This window comes from Gracilinanus agilis, chromosome 5 (assembly GCF_016433145.1).
Source record: "Gracilinanus agilis isolate LMUSP501 chromosome 5, AgileGrace, whole genome shotgun sequence".
Taxonomy (NCBI): Eukaryota; Metazoa; Chordata; class Mammalia; order Didelphimorphia; family Didelphidae; genus Gracilinanus; species Gracilinanus agilis.
The window spans coordinates 143464376-143482284 of NC_058134.1; the positions used below are offsets into that span (position 1 = coordinate 143464376).

The 17909-nt window shown below is 37.7% G+C and overlaps 1 protein-coding gene across 1 annotated transcript in view; it reads right to left on the reverse strand.

Moving 5' to 3' along the window:
• Positions 1-17909, reverse strand: part of LSMEM1 (leucine rich single-pass membrane protein 1) — a 30329-nt gene that overhangs the window by 11818 nt on the left and 602 nt on the right. The window contains exons 2-3 of the mRNA XM_044678825.1: positions 3888-3917; positions 3003-3131 (exon numbers count right to left, since the gene is read on the reverse strand). Of these exons, the coding sequence (XP_044534760.1) occupies positions 3003-3126 (124 nt within the window). The 5' untranslated portion in view covers positions 3127-3131; positions 3888-3917. The remainder of the gene's footprint in view (positions 1-3002; positions 3132-3887; positions 3918-17909) is intronic.

Genomic DNA, 17909 nt, shown 5'->3' on the forward strand with positions numbered 1-17909 from the left:
TCCAACCCCTTCCTTTTATAACTGAGGAAGTGGAAGTGCAAAGAAATGAAGAAATTTACCCAAAGGCACAGAGTAGTAAGAGCAGAGTCAAAGTTCAAGTCCAGGTTATTGCATTTCCCAGGGCTCTTTCCACTGTGTGGCATCAATTTGTGTTAAGCTTTGGGTATGGTATAAGCAAAGCAGGTACAGAAAAGAACAAGATGAATTCAATTCAATTTCACAAACATGCATAGGGCCTGCTGAGTGCCTCACTTTGTGCTGGGTGTTAGGGATACAAAGTCAAAATAATCACTGAAATCAAAGAGTTTATATCCTAATGACAGACTCCAACATGTACACAGGTTAAGTCAATTAAGAGTACTGACTCAAAAGGAAGTTGCTTTCAGCCTCTGTTTCCTATCTGGGTATAATGAAATGGGTATAATACCCTATTTTGTTGGCTACTTCTGAGGCCCAATTAAATTCATTTCTGAAGGTGATTTGAAACTTTAAATGCCAGTTATTATTCCACACTTAAGTAGGCTGTCAAATCTATAACAAAGTCCTAGAGAGTCAACTTCTATAAAAGAATAATTTCAAAGGGGAAACTATTTACAACAGGGATAATCAAACAATGTTGAATGACTTCTCTTTTGACTCACAAGTCTAATATGTGTCAGGCAAGACAAATTCAGGTCTTCCTGACTCCGTTCCAAGATTCTGTCCACTACATCATGCAACATTAATCCAACTTTTACATTGGTGGAAGGAGTTTGTGTCCCAGGGAGTTTGCCAAACTAATGAAATTAGAGGTCTAGATTTCTAAAAAATATTATTATTACTCTAAGCTCTTTTAGACTTTGCCTCATAGTTTTTCATGTCCCTCACTGTGCCTAACATTGACTTGCACAGAGTAGATATTTAACATTTGTAGATTAATTAAAGATGTGTCAACTCCTCCTTCATATGCAGAGGGTAACTGGGCCTTAAGTCTTTGTGAAATAGGAATTACAAATTCTCCTAACCTTAGGGGAAAAAAAAGAAAGTATTGATTTCCTTTTTGGTGGTATGTTTATTACAATGTTTTTGTCATAGCCACATAAAAAGAGGTGTGGAAAGCACAGAGATGGGAGATCCTGGGTTCAAATCTAGCCCAAGCTTTGTAACTTTGGGTAAATCATTTCACCCCGATTGCCTAGCTTTTACTTCTCTTAGGCCTTGGAGCCAACACTTTGTATCATTTTCAAGAGAGAAGGTACAGGTTTTAAAAAAAAAAAAAAGATAAGAAGGCTGAGAATCAGACATAGTAGATCTCTTTATTGTCCCAGAACCAAAAGTTCATCTCTGCCATTTTCATGATAAATATCTTTTTGGTATGACCAAGGCACTTTACAGTGATCCATATCAGATGGATAGAGGTCTCAAATGAATGGATTAGCCAAACCCTGCTTTATTCTCTTCACAGTTTGTAGTCATGCCTAGCAATTACTGGTTTGAGGTTCTGAAGAAATCAGGAGTGTTTATAACAGAAGAGGAAAAGACAGGAGAGAGAAAGGGATACTTTGAAGGGCAACAAGATAGCTTTCCACAAGTATTTACAGTGTTTTCATGTGAAAGAAAAGATAGATCAGTTCTGTTGGGCCTGAGGGTAAACCTTAAAACAATGGATATAACTTACAGGGAAATCCATTTGAGTTTCATGTTAGGAAAAAAAAAATTCTTAATAATGAAAAGTAACCTCAGAGAGGGAGGTCTTGGGTTCAAATATGACCTCAAACACTTCCTAGCTGTGCGACCCTGGACAAGTCACTTAATCCCCATTGCCTAGCCCATACCACTCTTCTGCCTTAGAATCAATACATAGTACTAATTCTAAGATGGAAGGTAAAGGTTTTAAAAATAATAGTATCCCAAATAAATATCCCAATAGTATTCCAAATAAAAGTATCCCTAAATGGAACAGTCTGCATTAGAATGTATTCTCTGGTGCTATGTTCTAGAAAAGATATTTTTTCAAGTGCGTGTTGGACCAAATAGACACTGGGATCTTTCTAATTCTGAGTTTCTGTGATTCTACGAAAATCACAAAATATTTTGTTTTGTTTTTAAAGCAGCCAGTAAGAAATTTGGGAAGAAATGAATCAAGGAGAACAGAAACCCAGAGCTGATATTCCTAATGGTTAGGATAGCAAGAGTTGTGGAGAAACGTTCCTAGAATTGGGGGCAAGGGAGGTCAGGGTGGAGGGTTAGTACAGGATCTTGTATTTGTTCCTTCTTGGCATTTGAAAAGCCCCAGTAAAAGTAACAGGGGAGACTGGCATTGTGGTACACTACTATAATTCCATTTGCTGGAGAGACTAAAGCAGTGATTCCCAAAGTGGGTGCCACCGCCCCGTGGTGGGTGCTGCAGTGATCCAGGGGGACGGTGATGGCCACAGGTGCATTTTGGGGAGGTGAATAACTGTAAGGGGGAGGTGATAGTATGTGACAGGGGGCGCTAAGTAATATTTTTTCTGGAAAGGGGGCGGTAGGCCAAAAAAGTTTGGGAACCACTGGATTAAAGCAAATGGATCATTTGAGTATAGGCATTCAGTGTCTACACTGTGTGTGGAACCAGTAAGGGGAGTTTGAATCCCTACTAGCAGGAGGCCATCAATCTCTTTAAGGAGGGATGAACCAGGCCAGGTCAGTAACAGAAGTCAAAGCCCCAGTGTTGATTAGTTTTGGATGAGAGGCTTCTACCTTCACAGATGGAACAACACAGAGATTTAATCTTTAAAAAAAAAAAATTTAAGGAAAAGGAAAAACCAGGACATTAACAGGCTTTCCATGTTAGTCTGAGCAATTCTATTATCCTGTAAAAGTATTTAGTGAACAAACAAAAAGCAATATCAATTTCCTGCTGATAGCCCATTGGTTCCAAATGTTGAAAATGAATCCACATTCTCAAACTAACATTTGTTATTTTTAGACAAATTGTGAACAAGGAAGCAGTTGCCTGGCCTCCCTTGGCACATACATACCCATTACGTGCTGGGATCCAGTAGGAGAGAGGTTGACCTTGTTTAAGTCATTTAAGGAATCAATAACATAGAGCTTTCTCTCTTCATGGGTGTCACAAGAGCCAGTTTCCATGGCAGGATTCATTGTTCCTGAAAGAAAACAAGAGTTTAAAAACAAGTAGCCTGAAAAGGCAAATTCTATGACAGTAATAAAGTATCACTGGAGAGTAAGTCAACTTGATCATGACAGAGATGATTGCCAGAGGAAACAATACTATGAATATTTATCTAATGTGAAGCGTTTCATCAAGCTGTTATGTTTGTAGTATTTCTTAATTGTGTCAAAGACACATTTTCATAGAGTTGCAGTGAGGAAAATATTTTATAAACTTTAAATTTCTATAAATGTGACATTATTAATTGCCCTTTCCATGGCCATGAAAAGTTGCTGGCTTAGGCTCATTTAGATAAAACCTTAGAAATCAAGGCTTTAAAAGATCAATATCATAGATAAACTATTAACTACCTTGATTTAAAAAAAAAAAGAAATAGTAAAGCCTAACTACCATTTTTTAAATGAGAAGGAAGAATTCACAATTAATGGAGAGGAAATAAAGAAGATTAAAGATAACTACATTATCCAATTATATGGCAAAAGATCTAAAGAGAAATTAATATAAACTTATAAAATATGCAGATTAACAAACTAGAACTGGAGTTTAAACGATCCATTGTCAGAAAGAAAAATTTTAGCAAGTCATAAATAAACTTCTAAAGGGAAGAGGAAAGAAAACTAATCTAGAAAGATTACGGTGAATGCTCTCAAACTTAAAAAAACAAACAAACAAACAAAAAACCCAGCTATGCTACATAAATGATGGTAAAAGAGAAAGAAAGGCACTTTACCAAATTTCTTCCTTCAGAAAAATATTATACCTAAAACAAGGAGAGATAAAACAAAGAAAGAAAATTCTAGATCACTATCACTAATTAATACTAATACAAAAATATTAAATAAAACATTGACAAAGAACTTCATAAATAGAACAAAATTGTTCATTATAATCAGGTTTATGTTTAAAATAGGTCAACATTAGGAAGACACAAAACATAAATTAATAGCAAAATTCACAATTACATTTTTTTTCTGAACTTATAGCCTTGTTGGTTTAGGGAAGGAAACTTCCTCTAACAAAGCAGAATAGTAACTATTCTTCAACCTGGTTTTTGAGATATTATTTCAACAAACACTGAAAAAGACTTTAACAAAAAAAAGGCATTCATTTATCAGAGTTTTTTAAGCAACAAAAGCATAGGAATAAAAGGTCCATTTTGTTTGTTTGTATGTATTTACCTGTATTTGTATGTAAGACAATGATTTACTTTATAAAAAATATATACCCTAGAGAGTAATTTCTCACAGACTTATGATTTTATTGGTATAGATATCCTCCACTGATGTAACTTGTTGCTCCTCCATAACTTGTAATTCAGTAGTTGTCTGAGTCTCTGAGTGATTAAATCATTTGCTGTTAGCCACATATAGATTGTGTCAGAGGCAGGATTTTAAGCCACATCTTCCTGACTCCAAGTTGAGCATTTTATCATATCATACCACTTCTCCAGAATAATAAATTACATTAGTAAAATAGCAAAATGCAAAATAAATCCACAAAAATTACCAACTTTCCTGTACATTATTGACAACTCCAAGAAAAAAGAAAGAGAAATTCCATTTAAAACAACAGCATAATATAAAAAAAAAAAAAAAAAAGCTGAAAAGTAACCCTCTCCCTCCCTACCATCCTCATAAAAGGATTTATGTAACACTGACTGCTTGGTTTTTTTTCTCTGTGTGAAGAATTAAGTCTGAGATCCTTTTATCAGGTAGGAACTGCTTCCCTCTAGGATAATGCTGATCCCTTGGAGGTGTACAGAGCTAGACATTCAGATTAAAAGAATACTATTGCCTGGGATAAGGGAGAGGGTAAGGGAGGTAGTGATGAACTAAGGAAGTAGCTTAGGCATTTGTGGGTCTGATTGCCCTCTGGGATCCAGCAGCAAAATATAAGCCTGTTAAAAAGTAGACTTCTGCACATGTGACAATTCTGGAGAACAGTGTAGATATGCCACCATCTAATAGCCAAATCAAAATTGTACTTCATAGGTAATTCAAATTTCTTGACTGGATTTTTACCAATATTAAGAGCAAATAGTTCCAGATTAATATTCTACATAAATATTCCATATATGTAGGTTACCTATGGTTTTATACACATATATGCATGTAACTATATGTATGTATGTGTGTGTGCATGTATATAACTAAAACAGTGTTTACAGAAATAAGAAAACACATAAATGAAGAAACATTCATTGTTCATAGCTGGGCCACATCTAGAAAAAATAATTGTATTTTTCAAGTTATTCTACAAGTTTGACATTATATCAATATAATTTAAATTTATGAATTTTAAAATAATAAAGTTTATTTGAAGAATATAAATATCAAGAATTATAAGAGAGAAGTAGGAAAAAAGGGGGATTTGGCCTAACAGATCTCAGATTATATTACAAAACAGTAATTATTAAATTGTTAATTTGTTAAATTACTTTATTAATAGGTATTATATTTACTATTATTCATTATGGTATTGATTTATATGTTAAATAAAATTATTAAATTATTAGAATTATCTAGTACTATATAAAAAATGAAAAGGAAGATCAGTAGAATAGACTAGATAAGCAAGAGCTAGAAAAAAATTATGCTAGAGTCCTAATAAAGTCCAAGGGGGAAAAAAAACACTAAGAAAAGAACTCCTTATTTGACAAAAAAGCTTAGGGGAAAATTGGAAAACAGTCTACCAATATATGGGTCTACATATTCCCTTTATACTTTATACCAAATGAATTCCAGTACATGAACCAAAAATGAAAAAAAAAGTAAAGAATTAGAGAATAGAAGATTTTATTTTTCACAATTATTGAGGGATGAAATTTATAACCAGATACTGAATAAAAATAATTATTAAATGAAAGCAGACAGTGGTGCAGTAGAAAGAGCTCTGGATTTGTAATCAGAGGAACTCAGTTGAAATGTTGGGTTGGTAACTTAATAACTGTGTTATCTTAAGAAAGGCATTTAACCTCTTCTAGGCTGAATTCCATCTTTAATAGATAGATCTTTGATGAGATAACCTTAAATATCCCTTCCAGTTCTAAATGTATGATTCTGTGACAATTACAGAAAATCAAAGAGTTCTTTCATGAATAAAATCTTTAAATAGAATCAATATTGTGTATCAGTTCCAAGACAGAATAACTGCAAGGACTAGACTATGGAAATTGGGCGATTTGCTCAGTCACACAGCTAGGAAGTACCTGAGGCCAGATTTGATCCTAAACCCTCTCATCGCTAGGCCAGGCTCTCAGTCCACTGAGCCACTTAGCTGGCCCCCTTGTATAAAATCTTTATGGGTTTAGGGGGAAAAATTTTTTTTGTATTAAATATCTGCTAAAAGTTGACATTCAAAATCTAAAGGAAATTGATACAAATTTTTAAGTTTAAGAGTTAATCCCCAGACATTTGGTTGAAAGATACAAACTTAGCAAAAGAAGAAATATAGTTGTTAAAGTTCATTTAAAAAAGTGTTCCATATCACTCATAATAAGAGAAATGCATATCAAAATAGTTCTGAGGTATTACTTCATACCAATAAAGATGGCAAAGATGCTAAAAAATGGGAAACCATTGTTGGATAGGGTCTAGGGAGACAGGCATGCCTACTCATTGCTAATAGAGCTATGAATCAGTTCAATTTCTGATAAAGAATTTGTATTTATACAAGGAAAGTTACTAATTATTCATTCCATTTGACCAAGAGATTCTGCCACCACTGAAACCGAGGAGCAAGAGAGTAAGAAAAGACTTATATTTACAAAATGTTCATGACAACATTATTTGCAATAACAAAAAGCTGTACATGAAATGTACCCAACAATGTAGGGAATGAATGAGTTAAATATATATACATTTATATGAACACATATATGCGTGTGCACACATTTTGTGGTTCATTAGTTTTCAGTAATGTCTGACTTTGTGACCTCATTTGGGGTATTTTTGGTAAAGATACTGAAGTGGTTTGCTATTTCCTTCTTCAGCTCATTTTACAGATGAGGAAACTAAGGCAAACAGGGTTAAGTGATTTGTCAAGGTTATTAAGTGCTAGTAAGTGCCTGAGGCCATATTTGAACTCAAGTCTTTCTAACTCTAGGCTTGGCACTATCCACTGTATCACTTAGGTGCTCATGTGTTATGTGTGTGTATATACATATTGTAAGGATGGGATTTGTGCAAGGGGGGTGGGACAAAAGGAGCCAGAGAAGGAGTGGCTGACAGTTGGTGACAGTTGGTGACAGTTGATACCAAGGAGGATTCTAGATAATTCTCCAGAGGAGGAAGAAGGAGAAGGGCTGGCGGCAGAGGACTGGAGAGAGGGAGGAGTGGACATCCCAGCTCGGATCTGGTCCTGAGGGCTTTCTGAGGATCTTTCTTTGGACATTGAAACCCCAATTCCCTGGTCAAAGATTCCATTGCATCTCACCCATCAAGACTTCAAACCATCAAGTCAGCTAAGTGTTTGGACTCCATTTTGGGAGCAATCTCTTACTCTCCTTTCCTCATTACCTAACCTTGCTGAGAGACCCTTTCCAGTCTAACTTACAATTATAGAAAAGGATAGAAATAGAAACAGAAGGAGAAGAGGCAAGGGAAGAAGCTTAGGAGTGAGAACCCCAAAGGTTCCCTCCTGAGTGAGAGACTCCATAGGAATAAAGAGGGCACCCCAAATCCCTCTGCCCTTCACCCCTTTCCCCAACCCCTAAAATGCAAATAATAAAAGCCATTCATTAGTCAGATAGTGTTCAGAGTGCCTAAAAGACAATGAGAGGGAAGGGAATTGAAACTTGGTCTGGATGCTTCCATCTTGGAGCCAGACCACCCGCTGTGAAGTTGACTGACCTCGGGGGATGCTTGCTTGAACCCCACCCTCATTAAGAATCAGATTGGGGTACCACATACCTCATCTTATAGGGAAGCCTCACCCCCAACTCCTGTGGGGTGGCACAACCATCCAGGTCACCCAGTTTTGGGGTGACACCCCCTCAAAGTCTTGGCAGTGCATATTTGGCGGGAGGGGAGAGCTAGAAGAATCTCACCTCATAGACTGACTCTCTCTCTCTCTCTCTCTCTCTCTGTCTCTCTCTCTCTCTCTCTCTCCCCTCTATCATAACATTGGTTACTGGCTCTGTTTATTATTATGATATGTATATATTAATTTATATTTTAACATGTGATTATTTGAATATACACATAATTAATATTTTATATATGTGACTATTAAAAAGAATGGTAACAAATGGCTTAACAAACAAGATTAATTCATAGAAACTTGGAAAGACATCTAAAAGAATAGAAAGGAAAGAGTGGAATATGAAGACCAATATCTGTAATAACTGTGTAATAGGGATCTCAGAACTGACAGAAATTCTGGAATCCATTGTTTAGAGGTTCAAGTGCTTCCTCTCAGCTCTGAGAAGAGTTCAGGACTATCGTCACCTTTGAGCCAAGAGGCAGACCAGAGTCACATTTGGGAATTCTGAAAGACTTATACAAAATCTGTAGAAGAACTAACTGAGAGGAGAAGGTGACAAGTTTGAAGAGCAGAGAGTGAGCAAAGCCTTAATAAACTGAACTTGAGAGAAAAACAGAATGACAAGTCCATAAGGACATTCTGGGCCCACTGAGGCAAAAGCAGCCATAAAAGACACATTTGTAGATATGCCTCAGACCCTGGCAAGAACCAGTCTTGACCTTGTCTACAAATCACTATTTAAGAACACTTGGCTTTCTTAATTGGCTCAGAACATCCTGACCAGATAACTTACTATCACAAACCCTGAGCTCTATCTCAGGGACAAGTAGCCTTTATGCATATCAGCTACATCTTAGGGCTTTTGTACTTCTAAAGAAATCCTTATGCCAGTGATGACTGTTATGATTATATTAATAGATAGTTTGGAGAAGCAGATAAATGTTTTCAGGGCCAAATAGCGCTTTAAGTTAAGAGCCAGAGATTGACAGGCTACAGTGAGGAAAGGAGGGGGTAAAACCTCCTGGCTCTCAAACCCCTCCCCCTCTAACTGTTTCTGCTTCAGTTGGTAATGAAGACAGGAATAGGATTCTTCTGGTAAGTTTATCTTATGGCTGAAACCCCAATAATGTTCCTTTTCATTAATTATATTCCTCTCAGGTCAGTTAGAGGAGATATAACAGCTAGTTATCTAACTGTTGAGGACAGAGGAGATCTTAAACTGGCAGCCAACAGGATTCAAACTAAATATACAGACTGAATTGTAAGTATCTTCCAAATAATTATCAGGCACAGCTTTGAAGGTAAAAAGTTATATTAGGAATTAACAAGGAAAATTATAGAAATCAATGAAGGGTTTAGGATAAAAGAAAGGTGACCCTGAACTGTTCAATTGATGCCCCCTTCCCCCTCCTAACTGGAGGAGAGGAAGCATTTAACTAAAACTGGCTCTCTTGCTATTGATATTTTACTCTCTAATCGCTAAGTAATTATATAATTATATTAATGAAGAATAGTAATGACAAATAGGCTAACCCTATGAGTAGAAATCACTAGCTTATACTACAATGGTTTCTCAGGAGAAACCCCAAGTCAGGAGAAACAAGCAGAGTCTCTGCTCACATCCAATCCCACCAATTAACTGTCTTCAACCCTTCTCAACTGCCCCTCACCCAAAGTTCTCCAGGGGGGTCCCCTGGAATTCTGGGTGAGGCTCTCCCTGTACCTTTGCAGGGATTCCATGCTTTGCATCTGCACACAACATGACAGACTAAAAAATAGTTTTGAAGATTGCCATTGGGTGAAGAGTACTCCTAACTACAGCTGGACACTCTAACTGGCACCAAGGATGTATGCTCTTGACATATTATTTTTCTTTGATCATAAAGTGTAGAAATTGTATAAATATTGGACTTATATGTTCAATAAAATGAAATCCGTGATCCCATTCACGGCCCCCTTGACCCTGTCAACTTCTCACCCACTCTGGATTTCTCTCTCTTCTCCCTTCTCCCCTGAGCTGGAAGAGAGACAGACAGAGAAAGAGAGTGATAGAATCAGAGAAGAGAGCCACAGACAGACAGTCAGACAGACAGAGATCTGGACCCTTTTGATGTCTTAGAACAAAGAACTTGTACTGAAGCCACCAGTTGTAATTTCCTCTTCAAAGACTGAGAGAATTCTCAAAGGCCCATTCTTTACCCAATTTCTCTTTTATTTGACTGATAAATAATGCTATTATAAAGTAATTTCTTGTTTCTTTTTAGCTAAGCTTCTGTTAGCCTATACTTCCTTTAGGCTGGAGAAAGCCTGGAATTAACAGAAAATACATAAAATTTCAATTCAAGCAGAAAGCTAAACCTCTGTCTGAATCTTGGAAATTTTCCCAATAGAAGTGTGGAGCTATTATGTTTCTATTAACAACTTTTTAATGCAAACCCCATAAGATAGCAGAGAAAGGAATTACGTGGCCATTATATTGCCTTTAGCCTCAAAGCATGCTCATTTGAGTCAATGTCTAGCTTCCACTGTAAGAGCAGATGAGGGCAGGAAAAGAGAAGACATCACACCTTGAAGGAGATAGGTGATGTCTGAGAGGATTTAGCTCTGCTCTTGTCCAGAAGGGAGGAAGAAATAGAAAAATATGGAGTGCCAGCCAGCCTTCACTACCTCCCCTAGTGGCACTTGCTGTGTTGCAACGGTAGCAGTGTAAATAAAGTCAGCATGGAGAGATGACAGTGCCCTGGTCAAATACGGTGTTCAGATTAGCGTTATATTGTGAAAATTACAGGACACATCCCTCCTCTCTGTAAACAATTGTTCATTGTTCACAGTTTGGGAGGAAATGAATTCTCTAAAGGAACTTATTATGGGAGTCCTTGTTGGGAAGAATCTGTAGAATTTGTAATAAGGAATAAGTTATCTGCCTTAACTTATTCCTTATTACACTTTAAAACAGAATGCATCAATAGATTTCAAAAATAATTGTTAAAAAGAATCCAAGTTTTCTCCTATTGTGCTGGAGTAAGACAAATTGGGGAGATTTTTGTAGAACAGGAATTTGCCTAAAGACAGTCATGTTCTCTCTCACTGGAGCAAGGAAACTGAGGCAAACAATTGGTGGGAACCATTATGAGGACCTGGAGTGTCTCCCTGGAGTTTTATGGATTCCATTTTTGTTCCTTAATAAGTTTTTTTAAGGATTAAGAACAGGAAATAGTCACCCTTTCAAAATATTTTCAATTAAGTTTATTTCTTCTCTGGCTGTGTTTAAGAAATAACAGCTAATTAGAAGATTGTTCCACACTAATGTGCTCAGGTAGAGTTGGGCCATTTCAGTAACAAATATTAAAATAATTGAGGTTTTGGAGAAGCCACATTTAAGATAATATCCTCTAATGGCAAGAGTAACTCCAATCAACACTGCAAAGCTGGAACAGACATTTTACATTTTTAAAAGTCTCTATTTTGTAAACTGAGAGACCGTGGTATTTAAATGAGAGGGAAAGGAAAATCTAAGTAAGCAAGATAAGCAAATTCTGTGTAAGAGAAAAAGAAAACCCTTCTTGGCCACTTTCTGAGTAGCAGGGAATAATGTAAATAGGAATAAAATGTATGCCACTGATTTTTGGACACTGTTACAGCAGCCCCCTTGGCTCCCAGTAGGATACCTTACTAGGATACTGTTTTGGGGGGGAGGTGTGTGGTGAGTGTTGGAAATCGGACCTATAATTCCATTGATGTAAAGAACTCCCTGTAAGAAAACTCCATCTGCCAAGGCAGATCATCACCTGCGCTACAATTTATATTCTTAGAGAACTGCCTGGGTCATGGAGAGAGAAAATAATTTTCTTAATTTCACACAGTTACATGTCAGAACTAGAACCTGAAATCAGATCTTACTGACTCTGAGCCCTGCTCTCCATCTTCTAGGCAAAGCTGCCTGTAGAGCCATGGTGGGTATCTTCATTTTGAAACTCCATAATAAAGCAAAATCTATTCCACCCTGCAAATGCTCATAGCCAGTAAAGGTAGCCATTCGGGGCCTGAGAGCAGGGACCAACAACTAGATCTTAGAGGAGATTCAGTCCTGTTCTGCAAACATGTATTCCATGTAAAAGCACTCTTCAAAAATAGGGAAGAGAAACACCCTACTCCCTATGAGCTTCTAAGTGCACAGAGAAATATGATTCTAGTGGTACAAGGGCAAAGAAGTCCTGGCAAAGTGCTTGGGGCAATCTGAAGAAGGTGGGGGGGAAAAGGAGAGGCTTATGGAAGAAATGGAGTGAACTTCAACAGGCCATTTTGGCCAGGGGTAACAGAATGAGCAAAGGCTAAGGAAGGTCCACGTCAAGCACAAGGATGCCCAAATCGACAGTTTGGCTGGCAGTACAGTACAGTAGTACAGTAGTAAAGTTTGGCTGGAAGGAAGACTAATAAAACTATAACAGATTGGCAGCACTTTACAGTGTGCCAAGCATTTTACTACACCCTCTCCTTTAAGCTTTACTATTACCTGGGCTAAGCACTCTAGACATTATGGGACTCTGAGTAGTTGGAATATTAGTATTCTCATTTTGCATATGAGAAAACCAAGGCTCATAAAGGTTAAGTGACTTGGCCATGGTCCCAGAGCTACTAACTATCAGAGGCAGGATTTTTAACCCAGCTTATCCTGGGGCCAAATTTAGCCCTCTATCCACCATGTCACATTAGTACACGAAGGGAAATGTATGTGATAAAGTTGATCACTTAGAGCTAGATTGTAGAAGGAAGTGAATCTCCAAATAACGAGCTTATACTTCATTTTGGAGGCACTGGAATATCAAAATGAAAGGTTTGGGGGTAGAGGAATAACATGGTCAGGTGAATAGATTTGGGCAGTTATAGGTAACTGTGAAAAGGATAAGAAGAAATCTGTCACCAGTAATAGATAACCAGCCTTGGACTCAAGAAAACCAACCCCTGCCCCTGACACCTACTGGCTGTTACTCCATCTCTTCATGGTCCCCTTCCCCCCACTCTCAGACTAAGACTATGACTTATGGGGAAGATATATTAGAGAGGGAGTTTCCATACTGGAAGCTCCCTAGACCAATGTTATAAATTCAATCTAATCTAATAGAAAGGAAGATTAGAGAAGGAATAGGTTGGAGAAGGGAAGAGCAGTTAGGGCACAGTTAAAAAAAAAAAAGTTGATTTAAAAATCTGCCATAATTCTGAAAAGCCAAGTCTCTTAGATTCTTACAAAATGACATTCTAAGTAATCTGGAATTATGCAAAATGGTGACCTAAATATCAGTTTCTTTGCAGCTGGGTGGCTCAGTGGATAGACAATCAGGTCTGGAGACAGGAGATCCTGGGTTCAAATCAGATCTCAGATACTTCTTAGTTGTGTGGCCCTAGGCAATTCACTTAACCCCAAAGGGTGAGCCGAAATCACTCTTTAGTCTTGGAACTAATACTTATATAAATTCTAAGACAGAGAGTGAGGATTTTTTTTTAAACTGTTGCCTTCCTTCTTAGAATCAACACTGTGCATTGGTTCCAAGGCAAAAGAACGGTAAGAAAGCAGCAATGAGGATTAAGGGACATGCCCAGGGTCACACAGCTAGGAAGTGTCTGAGGCCAGATTTGAACTAAGAATCTCCCATCTCTAGGCCTGGCTCTTAATCCACTGAGCCACCCGGCTGCCCTTAGGATTTTTTTAAAATTTATATTCTTTGCCTCAAATATCCCACTATTAGGCAATTACCTCCTAAGTAATTTTCAAAGAGAGAAAGAAATATGCTACATACATCAAAATATTCATTGTAGCATTTTTTTGTAGTAGAGAAGAACTGGAGTCAAAGTAGATACCTATTTAAAGAATGGATAAATAAACTATATATATATATATATATTTATATACATGTATGTATAACTACATTTATATAATATATATCTCAGTGTAATGGAATAGTATTACTTCATAAGACGTGATAAGTATGGGAAGCATGGGAATACTTACATGAACTGATAGTGCATGAAGCAAGCTAAACCAGGAAAACAGTCTAAATGATGACATTTAAACAAAGAGAACAAAGAAGGGAAGAGAATGCTGAGTCAAAATGATGACCAAGACTCCTGGAGAAGAGATGAAAAAACACAGTCACCCTGCCTTTAAAGAAGTGGGAAGGGAAGAAGCATTTAGATGGCATCTACTGTATGCCAGCCCCATTACAAAGAAGATCTCACTTGATCTGCACAACAACTGTGAGAGGTAGATGTTATTATTCCCATTTTAGAGTTGAGGAAACTGGGGCAAACAATGGGTTAGTGATTTGCTCAGGATTGTTCAGCTAGTAAGCATCTGATGTCAAATTTGAACTCAGGTCTTCCTGACTGGAAACCCAGCTCTCAATTTATTGCACAACTACAGCTGCCTTTAGGTGGAAGTCTATGGATATGAAACATCAAAGATATTGTCAGACTTGGTTGTTATTTATTTTTGTGGAATTTAAAAATCTTTCTTGCTGGGTAGGAGAGGACAGGGGATGGATTCAGATATGAAGGGAAAGACAAAGAAAAAATTTATAAAACAAATTTATAAAAAGAAAGCATAGTCAAGGAAACATGACAAACTCAAGGTTCTATGAGAAAAATCGCCATTTGCTGGAAAATACTATTTAGATTATAGCTAAGGAAGGTGAAGGTTGATTTTGGTCATTTGCTAAGTAAAAATCTATTGCAGGGAGGCAGCTAAGTGGCTCAGTGGATTGAGAGGCAGCTGGTCTAGAGACGGGAGGACCTGGTTCAAATCTAGCCTCAGACACTTCCTAGCTGTGTGACCCTGGGCACGTCACAACCCTCATTGTCTAGCCCTTACCTCTCTTCTGACTCGGAACCAATATACAGTATTGATTCTAAGACAGAATGCAAGGGTTGTTTTTAAAAATCTATTGGAAAAATGAAAAAGTACTCGTCATCTCAGCTTCCATGTAAATGAGTCTGGCTATTCACATCCTTTGGGAGACATAAACGGAACAATTTTTCTGGGGGGAAATATCTTGATTAGACTTTTCTCCTTTGATATCACCAAACTTCTAAGGAGGAGTAAGCATTGCCAGGAATGACTTGATACTGTATCGAGGAATTGAGAGGAAGCTGAATCCTAAAGGACACTGGGAAGTGATTTTAAAAACTGAAACAAATGTACACATACATATATTTCAAGATTAAATCAAGTAGGAATCAAAGTCTTCATTCTTTTACTTTCTTGGAATTCAGGCTAGGTCTTCACGTCCATAGGCAAGCTAGACTAAATTGGGCTTACCTTGCCACGTGGATATCTAAATAGTATGACGTCAGAGAATAGTTTAGAGGTAGGAAGGACTTTAGAAATTGCCTGTCTGTAGAACCTCATTTTACAAGTAAAGAAACAAAGGCCCAGAGACAGATAAAGACATTGACCTCATCAGGAACACACCACAGCTGCCTTAGTTACCTTGACATGGATGTAAGTCATCTTAATTATATACAAATATCACTAAATTCTTGAGTATTTGTAGACTGTAGTCATATCTTGCTGGCCAGTGGCAGTCAAGACTAGAACTCAGGCCCTGGGTCCATTTCCTCTTTCCATGTCCTAAACTTTTGTTAGGCTACTTTTACAAGAGGGTGGAAAATACAAGAAAAGAAACTGAGATCAGAGATTTGTTCTAAAAAGCAAATTCTAAGGTTTGTCCTCACATGAGCACAGATTCAACTCAATATCCTTTTTTCTATCCACAGTGCAATAAGAATAAATCAGAATGACTGAAGGCACTAGAAGATCCTCCTCAATCAAGAAGGGAAACAGGAACAAGTGTTTATTGAGTGCCTATAATGTGCCAGACGCTCCTCAGCATTTCATAAATATTTCATCATTTTGTCTTCATAATAATCCTGGTCATGCTATTTATTATTAATATCCCTATTTTGCATTTAAGGAAACTGAGGCAGGCAGAGGTTAAGCGATTTGCCCAAGATCACACAGGGAATAAGTGTCCGGAGTCTTCAACTCAGGTCATCCTGAGTCCTGGAGCAGCTATCTGGCACAGTGGAGAGAATGCCAGACCTGGAGTCAGGGAGTCCTAAGTTCAAAACTGGCCTCAGACACTTACTAGCTGGGGGTGATCCTGGGCACTTAACTCTGTTTTCCCTCAGGTTCCTCATCTGTAAAATAAGCTGGAGAAGGAAATAGCAGACTGCTCTAGTATCTTTGCCAAGAAAACTCCAAATGAGGTCACAACCTCACATACATGAAAACTGAGGCCCCAGAAGGGGAAGTGGTCTGCCTGCCCAAGGTCACACAAGATAGTTTCATATATTCTTATTTAGAAATGTTATAGAGGAAAGTTTGAATCCACTAGTGTCGAATCTTCAGATTATCCACAATACTGAGGATCACCATAGTAATATTTTTCTGAGTTACGCTTGCTAAATTCCAGGAGAGGCTTTTAAAATTCCAAACTCATGACTTTTATCTATTCACCCCTGACTGACTCATGTCACATTCTGGGATCAGGAATTGGTTCGGCTTGGACCTTAGCTTCTCATTCTGGAAAATGACATTATTATTAATGACCTCATTCTCACGCTGATGCTTAATTAATGTTGAATAGTAGCTGAGTCATAGCTAGAGAGAGAAAAGAGCAACAGTTCAATGGAGAGAAGTAGGCATATTGGGATTTCTACTCACTCAAAATATGGGCACTTCCTGCACTCATGAGAATTCACAAGACATCCCAGAGCAGGCTAATAAAACCCGAACGTTTTTCTCTTGGGAGGAAATGGCATGCTGATATTGGAAGCCATGAAAATGAAAGATTGTAATGTAGTATTTAAAGAAATTGTAAAATGCAAATCTGGAAGAGTCAAGAAATAACTGAGAGCCAAGTCAGATATGATTTTCAGGGGTGTGGTCCAGGCTGTTGGTGCACTCTTAGATAATTAAAGATCTGGCTTTGAAGTCAGATGGCATGAGTTCAAATCCTGACTCTTACTTAAAACCCATGTGTCCTTAGGCAATTCTCTTCACTTCTCTTGGCTCCTATTTTGGGGCTGCCATTTTGCTATCACATTGCCTGCTCTCTAGCCATCCTCCTCATCTTTTTCTACCCCAAACTCCCACCTTGGACACCAGCCTCTAATAGCTGTCTTGTTTATCTGGCTTGGAATAATAAAAACAATCATGATAATAGCTACTATATACATGGTACTTCACATAGCGATTGATTAGCCCTTTGAGGTAGATGCCATTATTATCTCAATTTTGCCAATGAGGAAACTGAGGCAGAGAAGAAACAGAGTCACACAGAGGGTGGATTGAATTGAGGTCTTCCTGATTCCAAATCTAGCATTCCAGCCTCCATGTTACCAAGTTGCTGGAACCAGGTTTTTATGTTATTGATCAACTATCATTTTGAAAGCATCCCTACCATCACTCACTTCAGCTCTACTTTATATGTTGCCTGTCAGGGCAAGAACTATCTGATTACTTCTATTCCAAGCACTTAGTAGAACGATGCCTAGAAAAGCAATTCCTTGACAAATGTTCTATATATTTCTATACACAATTAAAATGAAAGGGTTGGACTACGTGACTTCCGAAGTCCTATCCAGTTTTTAAAATCGATGTTTCTGCCCATCCTCAAATTTTGAGCAGCCTAAAGTTACCACTTGCAGCTGTTGATCACATAGTTGCTATTTCTAGCATCTCCTTATGAGGCTTTCTGGGACCAGCTGGGTT